Genomic DNA, 17,964 nt, shown 5'->3' on the forward strand with positions numbered 1-17,964 from the left:
CCCAGCATAGCTTAATTATCATTATTATGTTTTAACAGTCAATAATCAATATAAGCTTTATGGAAAGTTAAGCTAGATGGAGAAAATAATTGGTGATAGCTGTACTAGAGCTGTATGTGATCTCATATCTTGTTAATTAAGAGGCTTATTCCCACTGCACAGCAATATAGATTGGATATTTGACATCTTTTAAGAGTAATGGCTATTCTGTCATACACAGAAGAGTAAATTTACTTCGGTCTAGCTAGCATATACATGATATAATGGTATTTTTTAAAATGTTCCCTGTTCTGCAATGCAGTTTCCATCATTTTCAGTGCAAAAATGTTGGGCCTAATTCTGCAAGGTTCTGAGCACTGCCTGCCAGGTCCAGTGCATCCTCAAATGCCATTGAAATTATTGGGAGTTGAACATGCTTAGCACCTTGTAGAAACAGGATGTTAAGCATATAAAATATCATCTATTTTTATGGTAAACTCAGATGGTTAATATTTGAAAATAACTTGAAGCAGAAGATACCAAATTTGTCCCAGAAGAGTGGTATAGAATTGCTAAGAGCCAGATTCTAATCTTAGATGTGTGGTATCCATCACTGGGTATCTGAAAAATCTACTTCTGTATTTGCAGTTCTCATTTTTTTTCTAACCTGGTAAGATGCACACAAAAGCAATGCATGTGCTTTTTGGTGTTTTTCTCTTATGATTGTAGCAAGATTGGGAAGTGATATCAGCCTTGTACATATTATCATTTTTTAATCTCTCTGCCCCCACCTCCACAGCTGCTCAAAGGTATTCTGATGAATTGCAGCAGGTGTGGCAGGTGATCTGCTCCAAGAGCTGCTCATAATACCACTTCTTATACCAACTGGAAAGTGAACAGCAGAGGATGCAGCCGGCATCACACCACAAGTTCAAACATGTCATTTTTTCCCCATAGAGGACTAAGCCTCTTCTGGCATAAGTTTGGGAATTTAAGTTTAGGGTTCTCATGCATAGAAAAACAGTATTGGCATTTGTTTTTATTTCTCTTCTGGTTTGTTATAAGAAACAGAAGCAGAGCTAAATACAATGCACATTGTCATCATGCTTATGAGGTTGATAAATAATGTTAATAAAACAAAAGTGTTTTGTCCTTTCAGGTAAACTGATAAAATAATAGATGTCCAGTATCAGAGAAAATATTTGGGGCCTGACTCTTTTCGCACTTGGTTTATATTGGTGAAACTCACTGGATTTACTCCTGATTTATAAATGAGAGGAAAATCAGGCACTCTATATTCTGTTTTTAACACACACAAATAGTTATACTCCTGATGTCTGTGGGAGTTGAGCATTTTGAATAACAATAAAGAGAATAGTTGACAACTGAGCAAAAGTGATCTTATATGGAAGATAAGATGATGAGAAACTGGAGCGTTATTAAGAGTGCTGAGTGATGGCTGGTCTCATCATGTAAAAGACAGTACAGAGTGGAAAATGAAAAGTAAACTATACCCAGTCATAAGATATAAGATGTCATCTACAGTTTCTTGTGACAATCTAGATCATGTATAGACCACAGCACCTAGTATAAATTTTCACATTTTTGTTCAACAAGTGCACAACTTACTTTCAATATTTATTTTTACATAGTATGTTGGCCTGATGATCATAGAATCATAGAACTGGAAGGGACCTCGAGAGGTCATCTAGTCCAGTCCCCTGCACTCAGGGCAGGACTAAGTATTATCTAATCTGTTGCTTTGATTCACTGATAAGACACTGGAATAGTCTTAGAAAACTAATACATGCAGGTGTTGCCAAAAGTAAACATATTTCTTGTACATTTCAGCCTCTCCAGTTGGTAACGGATACATCAAACCACCAGTTCCTCCTGTTTCTGGCACACAAAGGGAAAAGGGACCTCCAGCCATGTTGCCCATCAGTGTTGACCCAGACAGTAAACCAGGCGAATATGTCCTGAAGAGCTTATTTGTTAACTTTACAACTCAGGCTGAGCGCAAAATTCGCATCATCATGGCAGAGCCCCTGGTGAGTACAAGGGAAATCCTAAAAAGTTTATTGTTAAATCAGTGTTGAGTTTATTATGAAATTTCTAGTCTGTTTCAGATTATGATATAAATTTCAATGAGGTTTCAAAATGTCAACAGTTCTCAAAAGCTAAAACATAAAAATCTATAGTACAACAGCCTGTATTTTACTTCCATGATAATAGTAGGTTTCTCTTTTAAGAATCATTTCACTTGACCTAATGTTATAATTCCTAATCTTCCAGATATGAGTAGCCATATTATGCAACTAGCCGTCTGTACCTTTAACCAGAAACTGCATTTTATTTACCTTTTTATAATCTTGAATAGGCCAGTAATAGTTTTGCAGCACATATTTTAGCTGGAATAGCATCTCTTACAAATAATTAGGGACCTAGATTTCTAAGTAATTGGGAAACTTTTGTAGTGCCTTTATAACATTTTGTTATAGAACACTTTTTAGAACATTTAGAAAATCTGATTAGACCCCATATCTTTAGGATTCTAGAGATTCCTAAAGGTAGTGAATCCAGATCGTCTTGTCTCTGATGAAAAGTGACTAGCTGTGTCTTTTTATTTAGATTTAGAAAGATTTGTTGTACATAGAAATATTTCTTCCCTCTGTAATGTTGTGCAGATGGCAGACGGAGATACCTTACATAGTTTTGTCAGAGGTAAAAGACTGGGAAAGAATTTTAAGCATAGCATGGTAAAATGAAGCAAACTGTTTGGGGGAAGGAAGACGATCCAGTTTACTTTTCTTTCCAGATCTCTCCAAATAAATCAGAGAGAGTAAAATAAAGGACTCAACCATGGTACAGGTCTTGTTGGGAAGAGGGAATGGCAGAGGCAGTTTGGTACCAAACAATCTTTTCATTACCTATAGTGAACATTTTTAAACACATAAAAATACAAAATAATGTTATGAAATTGCTACACAAGACAAGAGAAGCAACAATAAGATGGATTCTGAAGTTAAAAGGAGACTGGATACTGAGAAATACCTCTATATTGAGACCATTTATGTAGCCCTTGAACACTTGACCATGTGCTTTCATTTAATGTTACAGGAATAGACATAAGAATAACTATACTGTGTCAGGACAATTGTCCATCTAGTCCATCTGCCTTCTGACAGCGGCCAGTTCCAGATGCTTCAGAGGGAATGAACAGAACAGGGCAATTATTGATGATCCTTCCCCTCTTATCCAGTCCTAACTTCTGGCAGTCAAAGGTTTAGGGTCACCCAGAGCATGGAGTTATGTCCCTGACCATGTTGGCTAATAGCCATTGATGGACCTGTCCTCCATGAACTCCATGAACTGAGGTAATACAAGATGGAAGAAACTGGGGAAAATGGCAAAAAATATATTGGCATGCTGAGTGAGGGTTTATGCCGACTGTTTCTTGCTTGGGTTTATAATCTAGGGTAGCTGTTGAATATCCAGCTGCTTCTGAGCAGTCTGCCAAGCATACTTTTGTCAATTGCACTTCATAAGAAGGTTGCCTCCTGTATTTTTTTTTTGATGGGGAAGAGATATGGACCTCATCAAGGCTGTCTGTGACTTTGTCACCTCAAAACTACATTTACTGCATTGTTTAATAGGGCTACATCCTCACACCATTTGGAAACTGCAGCTACTACAGACTGTGGCACTTTGCCTATTAAATAGGATTTCACTCAGAGTGCATTCTTTAAAGACACCATTGATGCAGGTTTTTGGCTCCTGAGGCTGTAAGCTCCCAATGTGATGTGTGCTTTGGTCATGACTGCAGTGTTAATTTGACATATGAAGTCCTAAAAGGTTTTAGTCCTATCTACTTGAGAAACTGCCTTTCTTTCTCTCTGTGATAAAGCAGCAGTTGTGAACATCTGAATAATTTGAGCTAAAGTGTTTTCTAGTTTAAATGGGAGGGGCCTTGGAGCAGGTCATTTTTGGTGTGAAGGGTCTTCTGATTCTTCTGATTTGACATTTATTTTCCCCTTTCCTGCCCTCCTAGTCCACCACAGTCCAGATGTAGTGACCTCAGTACATGCAGTGAGATTCATTTGTCTCCCCAGACTTTTCAGAGGTTTAGGATTGATTAGGGAACTAATGAATGATGTGGTGGAATTAATTCTGGGGTTGGGCAGATTTTTTGGGAGGTCTATTTTTCTACTATCATATTAATACATTTTGATTATTAATTCAGAATGTAATCTTTTTAGTGCATGTGGAGAATTCAGTAGACACAACTGAAAAAAATCTAAATAAAGTAAATTTTTAAAAAACTTAAACTGGATTTAAACTGATAAGTGTACATTAAAGAGCACACTTCAATTGATGGTGGGTGAGGGGGGAAAGACTGAATAATCTAATAGTTATGTTCAATTTCTGTGGTTCAGTTTCTTCCTGCTGGGAAGTAGATTAAGATGCAAAAAAACCAAACAGCTCATTATTTGAATAAATGAGAAAGGCTGAAGACTTACAAAATTGTTGTATGGCAACTTGCTGTTTGTCTAATATTATTTATTTCAGGTATATTGTTATTTAAGAACTTACCTTACCACTTGGAAAATTCCTGCCTTTGTGGAGAGCTATATCTTAATCCATTTGCCAGAAAGAAGCCTCAAATGGATCAAGAAAATTTCCACTCCCAATAAAAGAGACACTGAAAGTATTCACTGACACTTAATACTCATTCCAGTTGTTTCATTGTGGTACAATGCGAGCTTCCAGCAAAACCAAAGCCCAAACTATTTCAGTCCTCAAGAAGCCACAACAAACCTTTTACTGTATTTCTGCTGCTTCTTGTACAGCAGTGGAGAGAGAAATAGAGACCAGGGCCTTTTAATATCAAATATCATCATTATCTAAGTTGCACCATTCCAAAAGTGTGTACATTTAGCATGCATAACACCAGCATTCAGTACCAGGAGTTCTACAGAACGAGAGTAACGTCTTTAGGTATTACAAATACAGTAAAAACGGAATCCAGTAAATGACAAATGTTTCAGCCCTTCAGCAGTCTCTGTGGGGATGTTGGGACATCAAGCTTGCTGGGAAATAGGAAATTATAGAACCCCGGTTAAACCAGTGCTATTGAACAGAAGTGAAACATGGGCATCAAGGAAGGCTGGAGAACACCAGATTGACATTTTAGATTCTTGTTGGCTTCTTCAGCTGCTCCATATCAGCTGACAGGACAAGATAAAAAACGAGGCTGTTCTAAGCCAAACCCAGCAATCACCTCTATCAGCCCACAAACACCCCATGCCCTGACACTTGCACCCTCCACATCCCCACCCCCAACCTGAGCACCAAATGGGAGCTCCTGCACCGCCCCCCCGGCTTCTGGCTGCTGGCCCCTGCCAGCCGAGGACCTGGCCGCCGGTCCCACTCAGCCTGCTGCCGGCCTAGGTGAATGGAACCCCAGGCTGGCAGCGGACTGAGCGGGCCAGCAGCGTAAGATCAGCATTTTAATTTAATTTAGTTTTAAATAAAGCATCTTAAACATTTTGAAAACCTTGTTTACTTTAACTAAATTATTGTTGTATGCATATAATATAGACAGAGAGAGACCTTCTAAAAAATATTAAAATGTATTACTGTCACGCAAAACCATTCATATCTCAAAGCAGCCCCCTCTCCCACTGTTGACACAGGTTTTGTGATGGGGACAAGGCAGCCTATGCCCTCTTTCCCCATCTATGGCATCAGTGGGTAATATCTAGTTCCCTGCATACTTCAGACAGTAGTGTTTCCATTACAGTATAAACTATTACTGCCCTAGTACATGGTTGCAGTTCCATTGAGTTCAATGGGAGCCTCGGGTGAACATCTGAGGTTCTGGGTCAATATATCAATCCAAAATTGTACATATTTTACCAAAAAAAGGGACTACCAAATTTTGTATTTTTAACATTTGGCTTGTATGTTGTCAGTTTATTTAATTTCCTCTGTCTCGTTCATTTAGATTCTGAGCTCTTTGGGACAGGGACTGTCTCATACTCTGCATTTCTACAGAGCCTATCATAATGGGAACTCAATTCTGATTGAGCCTGCTAGGCGCTACCTTAACACAAATTATAAATAACAACAAGAACATATGCTATACCCCACCATTCACCACATAAATAATAGATGTCCCTGTTCAGTATCAAAGCATCTGTTTTGGTGCCTGTGGGAGAAAGGATGTGCTCAGACACAAGGTGGAGGAATCAAGGAACATGCTAGTGCATGTAGCACGTTCTACTCAAAGATGACACCTTATGCAGCATATGCACGTTTGTGAGTCACATTAACTACACAATCCTTCCATGGTAGTTAATGTGACTCACAAACGTGCATATGCTGCATAAGGTGTCATCTTTGAGTAGAACGTGCTACAAATCACAGTGATCTGACAACTGGGGTGGAAGGGGCTTATCGATATGTGGCCATCAGCAGCAAACTCTGGAAGGGGACACACAGTAGTGTTTCTTTTTAGAACAGTGGCACAGTGCACTCCACAGTGCTTCCCTTAGTTACCTCATAAAATCTGGATTGGGACAGCAGAACTCCAGCAGTAGAGGATACATGGGGCAGAGCCACTTCTCTGTCTTTCTACAGTGACCATACCAAGATTCAGCTTCAGCCAATTATGTTTTTGACTTTTTGACTACTGAAGCAGGCTTTGATCATCATTTGGACAATCTTTCTATTCAGTATGTTTTATAGACACGAAGCAAATGTAGAATATCCATCTTTAAGACCTTAGCAAGATAGTGCAAATTAGACTTGACACCCTTTGGTTTTAGATGTTGATCTTTCTGTGTGCTTTAACTAGAAAGGATTTCGTTTAGAATTGCTGGGCATCCTCTTTACCTTGTTTTGAGCCGCAAAGTTTAGCAGGGTTCTTAATAAGCACATTACATTCACAAACACATGGCTAATTATTTAGTCAATTATATCTAATATAAATGGCTTTAAAATATTGAAGTGTTGTATGGCTCTAAGTCAAATGTATTTGACAGCAGAATTAATTTAAAAAATGCTTTCCAGTTTATAAAATCATATTCAGTTAAGTGTATGATAGAACTTTTCTTACTGGCAATTTTCTCTAATAATTTATTGTTTTTAAACAGTTATTGAACCTCCCTTGTAATGAACTTTAACCATATTTCCTGGAGACCATTTTTTCCAGTTGAGTGCACTGATATGTATATTTGTGATTGTTTATTTTGAAATCTCTTTCTTTGCATCGCTTCACTTCCAAAACCATAATTTGGCACTTGGTGTTCATTACCCCTTGATCATTTTTCCTGCACTGGTTGTCTTATAATTAGCTTAGAATTAGGGAGACAGGGAGGTCATTTTTCTCTTTCAAATTATAAAATGTATTATCTCAAGTAACATACAAAGAATAGGAAAAGGCATAAAAAATTAGTTTTCATCTTTATACCTGTTGATCACTTTGGGTGATAATTTATTCTGTAGTACTCCATATCTACATATCTGTTTTTATTCTCAGCATTAGAAGGCCTGTCTTCAAACTGCTTTCTACAGTATTTATGTAGTTGCAGACAGTGATGAAGTGTAATAAATTAAGGCATTGACAGAGGTTTACTAACCATTAATTTAGCTGCTTGTGAACTTCCATTTTGCTTTTCTACAGCAATCCTTCTGAAGTGAGTCTCTTCTAGGACTTCAAATTCAAGAGCTGTGTCTTGACACTGAACTCAGAAAGGATCTGAGTCCCTTGACAACTAGGGCTACTAAAGTATCCATTCATTCTGCCAATAAAAAGCCGACAGCATAAATTTATAGATGTCTGGGACTACCCGGCAGATAAAGTGTTCAGTGCAGGCAAATCCGTGCTTATTCAAATCAATTCTCCGGGGCTTCCACCAGCCCCACCTTGTTTCTATCCAGGTCCCCCAGCCGAGCCATGGCTTGGACCTTACCATCCACCACCCTCATAAGAGGGTTAAGGAGGGCTATGAGAACGGGGTGGGAGTTGGCTCCCAGCCGTACCAATCATAGGAGTCCCCAACCTCCTGTTCCATTATCCAGTACCTCCTTTTAAGTCCTTTACCAGGCCATTTGTCTGGTCACTGGCTGCCCACACTGTGGAGTACATGCTCTGAACATCCGCCACTAGGAGGCGCCAGCAATTTGCTTGGCTGCCTCCCCCACAACCCCGCTGGGTTTCCAGACATCTCCAAATGGCCTGTTGCCTAGCAGCCCTACTGGGGAAAAAGAACCCATTGTCCCATGTGTGATCCTCAAGGGGCACCAGCAGCTGCATTGTCCTTGACCCAGTACTGCAACAACCGCCCTCCATAAGCGACCCATTTTCTGGATCCCGGAATTGACAAGACTCCTTAAAAGAAAAGAAAACAAACAACTTGTAAGCTGGAGCCAAAAATCTCCATTCCGCCAACCACATCACATTCCAAAGTTCCAGAGAGCCAGAGGCATCTGCTCAGGTTCACTGCTAGCCCCTGGTGCAAGCTTACAAAATCTATCAAACTGGAAATGAGACAAGGCGTCTGCTATGACGTCATCCATGCCCAGCACGTACTTTGAAGAAAAACAGACGTTGAAGGTTAAGCATTGTTGAACAAACGCCCTTGCCAACTTCATAACCCTGTGCGATCTGGAAGTTTGGCAATTGATAACCTGTACCACCGCCAGGTTGTCGCACCAGAAGCACACCCTTTTATTACCCAGTTCCGATCCCCAAATCACCACCGCAACTAAAATGGGGAAAAATTCAAGAAGGTCATGTCACGCACAACCCCATTTTATGTCCAGGCGGCGGGCCATTTTTGTGCACACCATTTGCCTTGATAAAACACCCCAAAACCTGTGCCTCCTGCCACATCTGAGTGGATTTTTAACCCCCTTTGTAATAACCATTCCTCCCTCCACAATGATACCCCATTAAATCGACTCAGAAAACTTTCCCACACCCCCAAGTTTTCCTTTATCTTTCCAGTGACTGGTATGTAATGGTGTGGCCTGGCTATGCCAGCCGTTGCCGCTGCCAGCCGGGCCCAAAATGCCTGCCCCCGGGTAACAACCTTGCAAACAAAGTTCAGGTGCCCCGAAATAGATTGCAGTTCCTGCAGCCTGAGTTTTTTAGCCCCCAGTGCTCTGTGGAGCAACCCCGTTAGCTCCTGAAGCTTATCCTGAGGGAGCCAAGATATGCCCTCCCTGGTGTCCAGCTCAATGCCCACGTAGGTCAATGTAGTGGAAGGGCCTTCTGTTTTCTCCTCTGCTAGAGGTATACCCCCAACTCTTTAGCCAGGGCCTGAAATGTGTCCAACAGGTGAACACACTCATTTGACCCAGCTCACCCTGCGAACAAAATCATCCAAGTAATGCACCACTTGGTTTAGTCCCGCTGTCCGTATCACTGCCCAGTGCAACATTGTACTGAATTTCTCAAAAGCTGCACAGGATACTGAACAGCCCATGGGCATAGCCTTTTCATTAACAAAGCCACTGTGTGGGTATGACAGGCGATGAATAAATCAATATGTCCCTGGGGTCTTCTTGGGGACCAATCCCAGGGGGGAAACTCTCAAATGTGCTATAGGCAATTGATTAAATGGCCCAGCTATCCTGCCCTCCTTTAATTCTTGTGCAATCTTTTTTGAACAATATGTCCCATCCCAGTTACTGACTTAAATTTTTTTGACATCAAATGAATTCTATTTCCCACAAAAGGGATCCAAAATCCTGCTGTAAACCCCTCCCACAAATATGCCCCATCTGCTCTGTAAAGATAATCTCATAGGAGAACCCGTAACACATCCGGCCTAACTGGCGTTGGAGTCTGTGCCCATTGCGCCACCCTCCACTTGTCCCCCTCCCCAGCTTGTGCTCTGTGTCCCAGACCCTGTTCCACCCCTGAGGTTGACGCTTGCGCCACCCCCATTCCTGTTTCCTCCCAGTGATCTTCCCTTTCCACTCTGGCAAGAATGGGCTAAATTGGTCCTAAAACATGTCTTGCAAACATGCCTGTACTTATAGGGGTTGTGAAAACAACCACCATCGTTAAATGCCCAGCAAATACTATTACGTGCCTGCAGCCCCTCCCAAGCTTGTTGCGGTATGAACAAACCACTGTCTGTGTGAACTCCTGGCGCTCTTGGTGTCATCCACTCCAACCACAGTGTGTGATGAGGTATGTCACACCTTATCCCAGTTAACTGCTGATCACAATTAAACCAGGACATGCCCCCAAACATATTGTGTGCCCGCCTAATTATATCCACATACTTAACCAAGGCAGGGCTCCTCTCTGGGTAGGCCTGTACTATAACACCTGCATAAATGAGGAAGGCAGCCTCCCAATTTTCCCATGTTTTAGGCACCCTTGTCTCTTGGGCAGCTCGCTGTTTTGCTTGCCTTGCCCATGTTTACTGTCTGGCAATACCTCCCTGTGCAATAGGGATAATATATCCACATATTCGCCTCTGAGGATTTTATATTTAGTTGTATTGAGTAGGTGAACTCCCATCAGGTCAGCCACCCTGGCATAACCATACTCAGGACTGCATGGAGGGAGTTCCGCAACGCCCTGCTCCCCCATAGATCCCCTGGGAGTCTCTACTCTGTCCCATGAGGTTACATGCCCTGATGGTCAATGAGTCCCCATGTTCCCAGGGAGTTTGTTCCCAACACGGGCTTCGCTACCTTTGCCGGGGGCCTGCCCCTGTCCTGCTGCCCAAACTTGAGCCCATGCTGGGCCCAGGGGCGGCTCTAGTTTTTTTTGCTGCCCCAAGCATGGCAGGCAGGCTGCCTTCGGCGGCGCGCCTGCGAGAGGTCCCCGGTCCTGCAGATTCGGTGGCGTGCCTGCAGGAGGGTCCCTGGTCCCGTGGATTCGGCGGCGTGCCTGCAGGAGGTCTGCCGGTCCCGCGGCTTTGGCGTACCTGCCGCCGAATCCGCAGGACCGGCAGACCTCCCGCAGGTGCGCCGCCAAAGGCAGCCTGACTGCCACCCTCACAGGGATCAGCAAGGCGCCCCCCGTGGCTTGCCGCCCCAGGCACGTGCTTGGAGCGCTGGTGCCTGGAGCCGCCGCTGGCTGGGCCTACCCTGTCACCCTGTGCAGACCCCTCACACCTACCTGCCTGAAGCTGCTTTAGTAAATACAAATTAGCTTGCAGCAGCTGTGTAATACCATCAGTGCCCTTACTGAAGGTGCCACCCCTCGGTGAGTCTGCCCAGGCTTCTGGACCTCCCAGTCCTGGGCCCAAAGTATTTACTACCCCGATAGGCTCACTCCTGTCCCTCTCAGGTGAACTCACTGAGTGCCTGGTTGAGCACCATCCTGTACCTTGCTGTGGCCCCTGCAACTGCCACCCCTTGCCAGGCTGGAAGGCCGGATATCACCTCTGCCATCCATGTCCCCATACTCTGTGTGGTTCAGATCACACTCACCCCTGTGATCAGAATTACTGCCATCCCTTGTGTTCAGTGGAAGAGAACTTCCTGGTTCTAGGTGACCATGTGCCCTTTGGAAGCGCTGTAACGCTGTGGAGAAAACCTCAGAAACCACTTCACTGACCATTTGCTGCACAGCTCTGCTGACTACCCCATTAATCCACTCAGCCTGCCCACCTGCATGTGTGAACGCTTCCCCTTGGTCATTTCCCTCCCTCAGTTCATGAGGCTGCCCTGGGTTATGCCTTGGGTTATTAAACACACCACCATGGGCATTAGCAGCCCCCGTACTTGTGAGCACTCCCGTCCCTGCTGCAATACTGTCTCCCTTGGATCGCCTTCCAGTCCTTGGCTCCGTTGGGACTGCCCTGTGCTGCAGCTGCTGCCTGCTTGTTCCCTTTCCAGAAAAGGTACAGGCACCTGAGCAGCAAACTGCTCTCTGGTACATGAAACAGTTAAATTCCCTTGCCTCCCCTTCCCTCTTCCAATGCCCCTTGATTGTTTTGGGTGCTGAGAGCCTGAAGCCACGCTGTCTCCTGACTACAGTAGAGGCTGAGCTTTACTTGTTAACTCACCCCCCCATGTGTCCTACTTGCAATTTTTCTCTGCCTGCCCTTCTCTGCCTCCGGGGACAGGGGAAACAGCCCCCTGTTTTCCTGAGCTCACCCTTCTCTGTGCCCCTGGAGCCATGCTGCTTAAAAAATCCTGATTGCTGCTTCCCTAGAGACATGCTGGCTTCCTTGCCCCACCCAGGTTTCATACCTTGTGTGTGTGTGTGTGTGTGTGTGTGTGTGTGTGTGTGTGTGTGTGTGTGTGTGTGTGTGTGTGTGTGTGTGTGTGTGTGTGTGTGTTGCAAAGCTGACCACTGAGCACCTTTGTACAGCAGTTTTTGACCACCCACCCACAAAAAAGCAGAGCTGCCCTTGTTTGGCTAAGCCCCAGACAAAATCTGCCCCACTTTAGTTGTGGCGAAGTCATTATCAGGCTGTCACTGTTCTATAGACAGCACAGCAGAAATGAGTTAAGGAGATATTTGAAAGAAGATAAGATAGCAGGTTTTTGAGGGTAGAAGCTCTGTTGTTTGGGCATGTTTTGTGCAGATTAGAACAATATCACGTGTATTTTACATTCAGCCACTATGCAATCTTTTCTGTTTTGTAAAGGTAAAATACCAACAGATCGAATGAAACATCACCGCTTTGTACTCACATATAATGGCACATTATAACAATTTAAGTTTTTTACATTTAAGTCGTCATAAATGGCTTGAAAACATAAGAGCCTGGAGTCCCCTATTTATTCACAGAGTAGGCACATTGCACAGGCCACAACTATTATCGAATATATAGTATTCTGTAAACAGTCTTTATACTTTGCCTCTACTCCAGCTATCAGTTCAGTGTATGGGAGCTCAAAGGAAGAAATCAAGGTAACATTGTTTGAGTGAAGTGACACTTAATGGAACCTTGTAAAGTGCATTTTTGCCCTTTATCGAAAAATTTAATCAATGAAAAATATAAATGTTTTCCTTGGAAGCATATTCTTTAAAATGCTACAGATATGCTATATTTCTTCCACCATGAGTCTATAGCCATCTGTGCTCACACGGCATGATTCAAGAATGTATTTCTTAATTGTGATTATTATTAGGGGTGTCAATTAATCGCAGTTAACTCAAGCGATTAACGCAAAACAAAGTCACAATTAATCACAGTTTTAATTGTACTTTTAAACCATAATAGAATACAAATGGAAATTTATTATAAATATTTTTGGATGTTTTTCTACATTTTCAAATATATGATTTCAATTACAACACAAAATACAAAGTGTATAGTGCTCACTTTATATTATTCTTTTTTATTACAAATATGTGCACTGTAAAAAGGATAAAAGAAATAGTATTTTTCAGTTCACTTCATACAAGTACCGTAATGCAATCTTTTTATCGTGAAAATGCAACTTACAAATGTAGAATTTTTTTTTTACTTAAGTGCACTCAGAAACAAGCAATGTAAAACTTTAGAGCCTATAAGTCCACTCACTTCTACTTCTTGTTCAGCCAATTGCTAAGACAAACAAGTTTATTTATGGGAGATAATGCTGCCCGCTTTTTATTTACAATCTCACCTGAAAGAACAGGCATTCGCATGGAACTGTTGTAGCCAGCATTGCAAGGTATTTACCTGCTAGATATGCTAAACGTTTGTATGCCCCTTCATTCTTCAACCACCATTCCAGAAGACATGCTTCCATGCTGATGACGCTTATTACAAAAAAATGTGTTAATTAAATGTGTGACTTAATTCCTTGGGGGGGAAATTGTATGTTTCCTGCTCCGCAGTTTTCCCCACATTCTGTCATATATTTCGTGTTATGGCAGTCTCGGATGACGAACCAGCGTATGTTGTTCAATTTAAGAACACTTTCACTGTAGATTTGACAGAACACAAGGAAGGTACCAATATGAGATTTCTAAAGATAGCTACAGCACTTGACCCAAGGTTTAAGACTCTGAAGTGCCTTCCAAGATCGAAGAGGGACAAGGTATGGAATATGCTGTCAGAAATCTTAAAAAAGCAACACTCCAATGTGGAAACTACAGAAACCAAACCACCAAAAAAGAAAATCAACCTTCAGTTGGTGGCATCTGACTCAGATGATGAAAATGAAGGTGCGTCAGTCCGTACTGCTTTGGATCATTATCAGGCAGAACCCGCCTGTTCTATTTATTCAGAACAAAAGCATTGCGGAAAAAACATATCTAGAAAACAATAAATAGCTTACGTGCATGTCTAGCTTAATAAGTGTCACCCATCTTTCCTGTGGAAACCCTGGAAGGTTTCAGAGTACTTCAAGTCCACTCAGAAGACTTCCTCCACACCCCCCTTTGCTTCTCTGCAGGTCTTGGCTGGAGGGCATCACACACTGCCAACACCAGAGAGTGTGGTAAGGGACTTTTGGACCCACTGTCCTCCCCCCACAGCCCCTCCCTATAGAATAGACTTTGCATGTGTTTTTAGTGGCCAAACTTGAGGTGATTTCGATAAGCTCTTTTAAAAATATGGGATTTAGAATAAATCGTTGAATCGTGTTTTTAAAAGTGTTCTAATGCTTCTTTTTACGTACATCCTATCTCAAAAGCAGCTTGTCCTAGAAACTTCAGTAACGTTTATCAAAAAATTATTGATGCGAACTAGAGCACGTGGCAAACTTTACGTTGGAAAAAGGCATATCAGGAAAGTGTTCATTGGTGAACTAGGAATGTCAGACTCCTCTGCTGGGCTGCTTGTAGTGAACTTTTAAAGAGGGCCAAATGTATGGTGAAGATCTCAGCTTTCATTTTTTAAAAAGGTGTCTCACTCTGTTTTGACATTCAGATTTGAATAAAGTTATAAAGTACTACTACTCGTATGTTATTTTTGAGAGACTTCCTTTATTTACAGGATTTGGAAGAAATACCAACACAGTAAGAAGTTCTTAGTGAGGAGTCGTTACTGAAACTGTTACATTGTTCATTCTTGCATTGCACACCTAGTGGGTTCAATAATAGTTTCTAATATAGTAATCTTGTTTCTCTCTGAAATACGTTTGCAGTTTACACCACATTTGCTTAGCATGAATACTGAGTATTAATTTGACACTTTGGCATGTTTGATCAATTTTTTCTGATCCTTTAATTACTTAAAATTAATTATTCTCATGGATAGAATTTCTGAACATTCACATTAAAAATGTTGTTAGTAGAAGGTATGTGTAATACATCTCTTATCAAGAATGTAGTGACTGGAGACAAAAGTGAACCTGTAATGTGTGATGCGATGGCATAATCTAGCACTGATTTGGAACAATATTAGATTACTTTCTTGGAATGCTGGTGAAATGGATACCAGAGTAGTAAGATTGGGAACTAGAGAGTAAAAACCTGTACATAAACCAAAATTGTAGCTCTCTCACAATTTTTAAATCCTGTAATACACTAGATGGGACCAAGCTTATCATTCCATTTATCCACATGAGTAAAATAGAAGGATTTTTAAAAAGACGAGTGATTTCATGAATAGGGGGAGGGATGGTTTCATGACGTTGATCAGTTAAACATTGAAGCCATCCTCTTTGTACCAGCATTCCTCGGTTTCAGTTTAATAACTATAACTGAGACGTATGTTGACTTGATTTTACTAAAGTAAACAGTATTTTGGGGATATTATAATGTTGTGACATTTATATGGCATCCCTCATATGGACTCAGAAATAAGTAATCAGCAGTTTCCTCTATCTGAAGTATGTATAAGGGAGCCTGTTGAAGTTATCGTTGCATTTTTTATACTTTTCAAAAGGAAATTCTTCTTTAACAGTTTCGGTTTTTATAATTTTGTATAATACAAATTTGATGTTTTCTTGGAAACGTGAACATTAAATTATGTTCATATCCATTTTTTTCTGCTTTTGGTTGATATTTTATTTTGCCATATGTTGTGACACAGAGGCCCATTCACTGCACTGTGTCAGCAACTCTTGCAGGCCTGACAAACTCACTATGCTTGACACATTGCTGTCATAGAGTTTATCTATAAAGAATGTTGTATGATCTATCAAAAGGAAGCCAGTTACACACTGGTCATTAATATCATTGTGAAATGTATGTATTAACACTATATGAGAAATTATGGATACCTACTGATATGATGCTTCCAGACAGGAGGGTAGGTGGTTATCTCCCTGTTGCTAATGTAACCTGATCGTGGTGAAATCAGAGACAATGGGAAGTTTATTTGCATCAGAGGAAAACAGGAGGAACAAATTAAGAGTAGTGTGAAAAGAAACAGCATGGGTAGCATTGTGCCTGCATACTAGTTGGGGAGAACTTTGTCTGGGTGTACGCATCAAAAGAATATATTTCAAAGATTTTCTGAACTATAAGAAGCAGGGGAAGGAACCCTTTTGTTACCCATCACTGAGGGAACAAAGAGGTCAGTACTCTTTGCATCCATGAATGATAGATCCCCAGCCATGTTGGTTGGTGACACTAAGAATTGGCTGTAAGTGAGAAAAACTGCTGTAGACAGAGATTGGAGCCTGCTAAGGTTATAATGTAGTCTCTTAGAAGTGTGTTATACATTTGGGTTTTTTTGTAACCATTTCTGTTTTGATTACCTTTGCTTAGTATCTCTTAAATTTCTGTTTTTTATTAATAAATTTATTCTTGGTTTTACTATAAATTCATCTCAGTGCTGTAATATTAAAGTGTGCATCCTCAGCTGAGCTAACAGGCTGGTGTTGTAGACAGAGAGTTTGGTGTTTTCTCCAGTGACAGAGGCTGGATACTGCAGAAGAATGCTCTCCAAAGATTGAGGTGCACCTAATGCTAACCTGCAAGGCCAGGATAGGGCTGAGTAGAGTACTTGAGTGGAGGAAACGACTGTACTGGTATTGTACTGGAGCTGACACCCATCTACCACAAGATAGACTCCTTCACACTGGAGACGGGCTAACAAGGTCACCCATAGTCCCAGCACCCCAAGAAAGCATCACATCTGTCTAGTATTGCAAAAATTATAAAAAATATTCCACACCCAGTTTTGTTCATTTCACTGTCTGAGCACCATTATCCCTAATACATGGCACTACAGAATACAGTATCTGGTTGTTAATAGGCGCTTAGCAGAGCATCAGGGCAAGCTCAAGCATTCTAATGCCATTACACTGAAATAGCGATTTTTTAAAAAGTTATGTGACCAGGTGATTTAGAAAGAGATTTTGAATACACAGGCCATTAATCACCTACTTTTCAACAGTTTCAAGAAAGACTGTGCATTTAACTGAGAGATCTGGGCCATTGTAAGGATTGGAACTTTAATATTCCAAACAGGCTTCCTCATGTAAGAAGTAAAGACAATTCACAAAATGTAATAAAGCAAATAGGAGACAGGAGTGCCTCCTGAAAGAAGTTCAAAATTATTTTCATTACAGCAGACCTGTAAGGCTACTCCTTTCAAGACTACCCTTTGGATCTGCCATTTTGTGAGACTTCTTATCTGGCTATCCTAAGGCCTGGTCTACACTAGGAGTTTATGTCGACTTTAGCAGCGTTAATTCGACTTAACCGTGCACCTGTCCACACCAGGAAGCTAATTAGTTCGACCTAGAGGGCTCTTTAGTTCGAATTCTGTACTCCTCCCCGATGAGGGGAGTAGCGCTAAATTCGACATGGCTATGTCGAATTAGGCTATGTGTGGACGGAAATCGACCTTAGTAGCTCCGGGAGCTATCCCACAGTGCACTACTCTGTTGATGCTCTGGACAGCAGTCCGAGCTTGGATGTTCTGACCAGCCACACAGGAAATGCCCAGGGAAAATTTGACACGCTCCGGCACCTTGTGGATGTTCTGCAGGACCGCAGGCAGGAGGACAGAGCCCCCCTGCACTGTATCTGCAACCGCCCTCCCCCGCCACAAAGTCCCAAACCCCCCTCACCCAAAGTAACAAGAAGGAGGGGCGACAGGGGCCGTGAAAACT

General features: G+C 41.8%; 1 protein-coding gene across 4 annotated transcripts in view; it reads left to right on the top strand.

The window, feature by feature from the left end:
- FRY (FRY microtubule binding protein) overlaps positions 1-17,964 on the top strand; it is a 385,515-nt gene that overhangs the window by 146,031 nt on the left and 221,520 nt on the right. For all 4 annotated transcript variants that reach the window (XM_039535002.1, XM_039535008.1, XM_039535030.1 and 1 more), the window contains one exon: positions 1,831-2,030. In XM_039535002.1, the coding sequence (XP_039390936.1) occupies positions 1,831-2,030 (200 nt within the window). The remainder of the gene's footprint in view (positions 1-1,830; positions 2,031-17,964) is intronic.

This window comes from Mauremys reevesii, linkage group 1, assembly GCF_016161935.1.
Source record: "Mauremys reevesii isolate NIE-2019 linkage group 1, ASM1616193v1, whole genome shotgun sequence".
Classification (NCBI taxonomy): domain Eukaryota; kingdom Metazoa; phylum Chordata; order Testudines; family Geoemydidae; genus Mauremys; species Mauremys reevesii.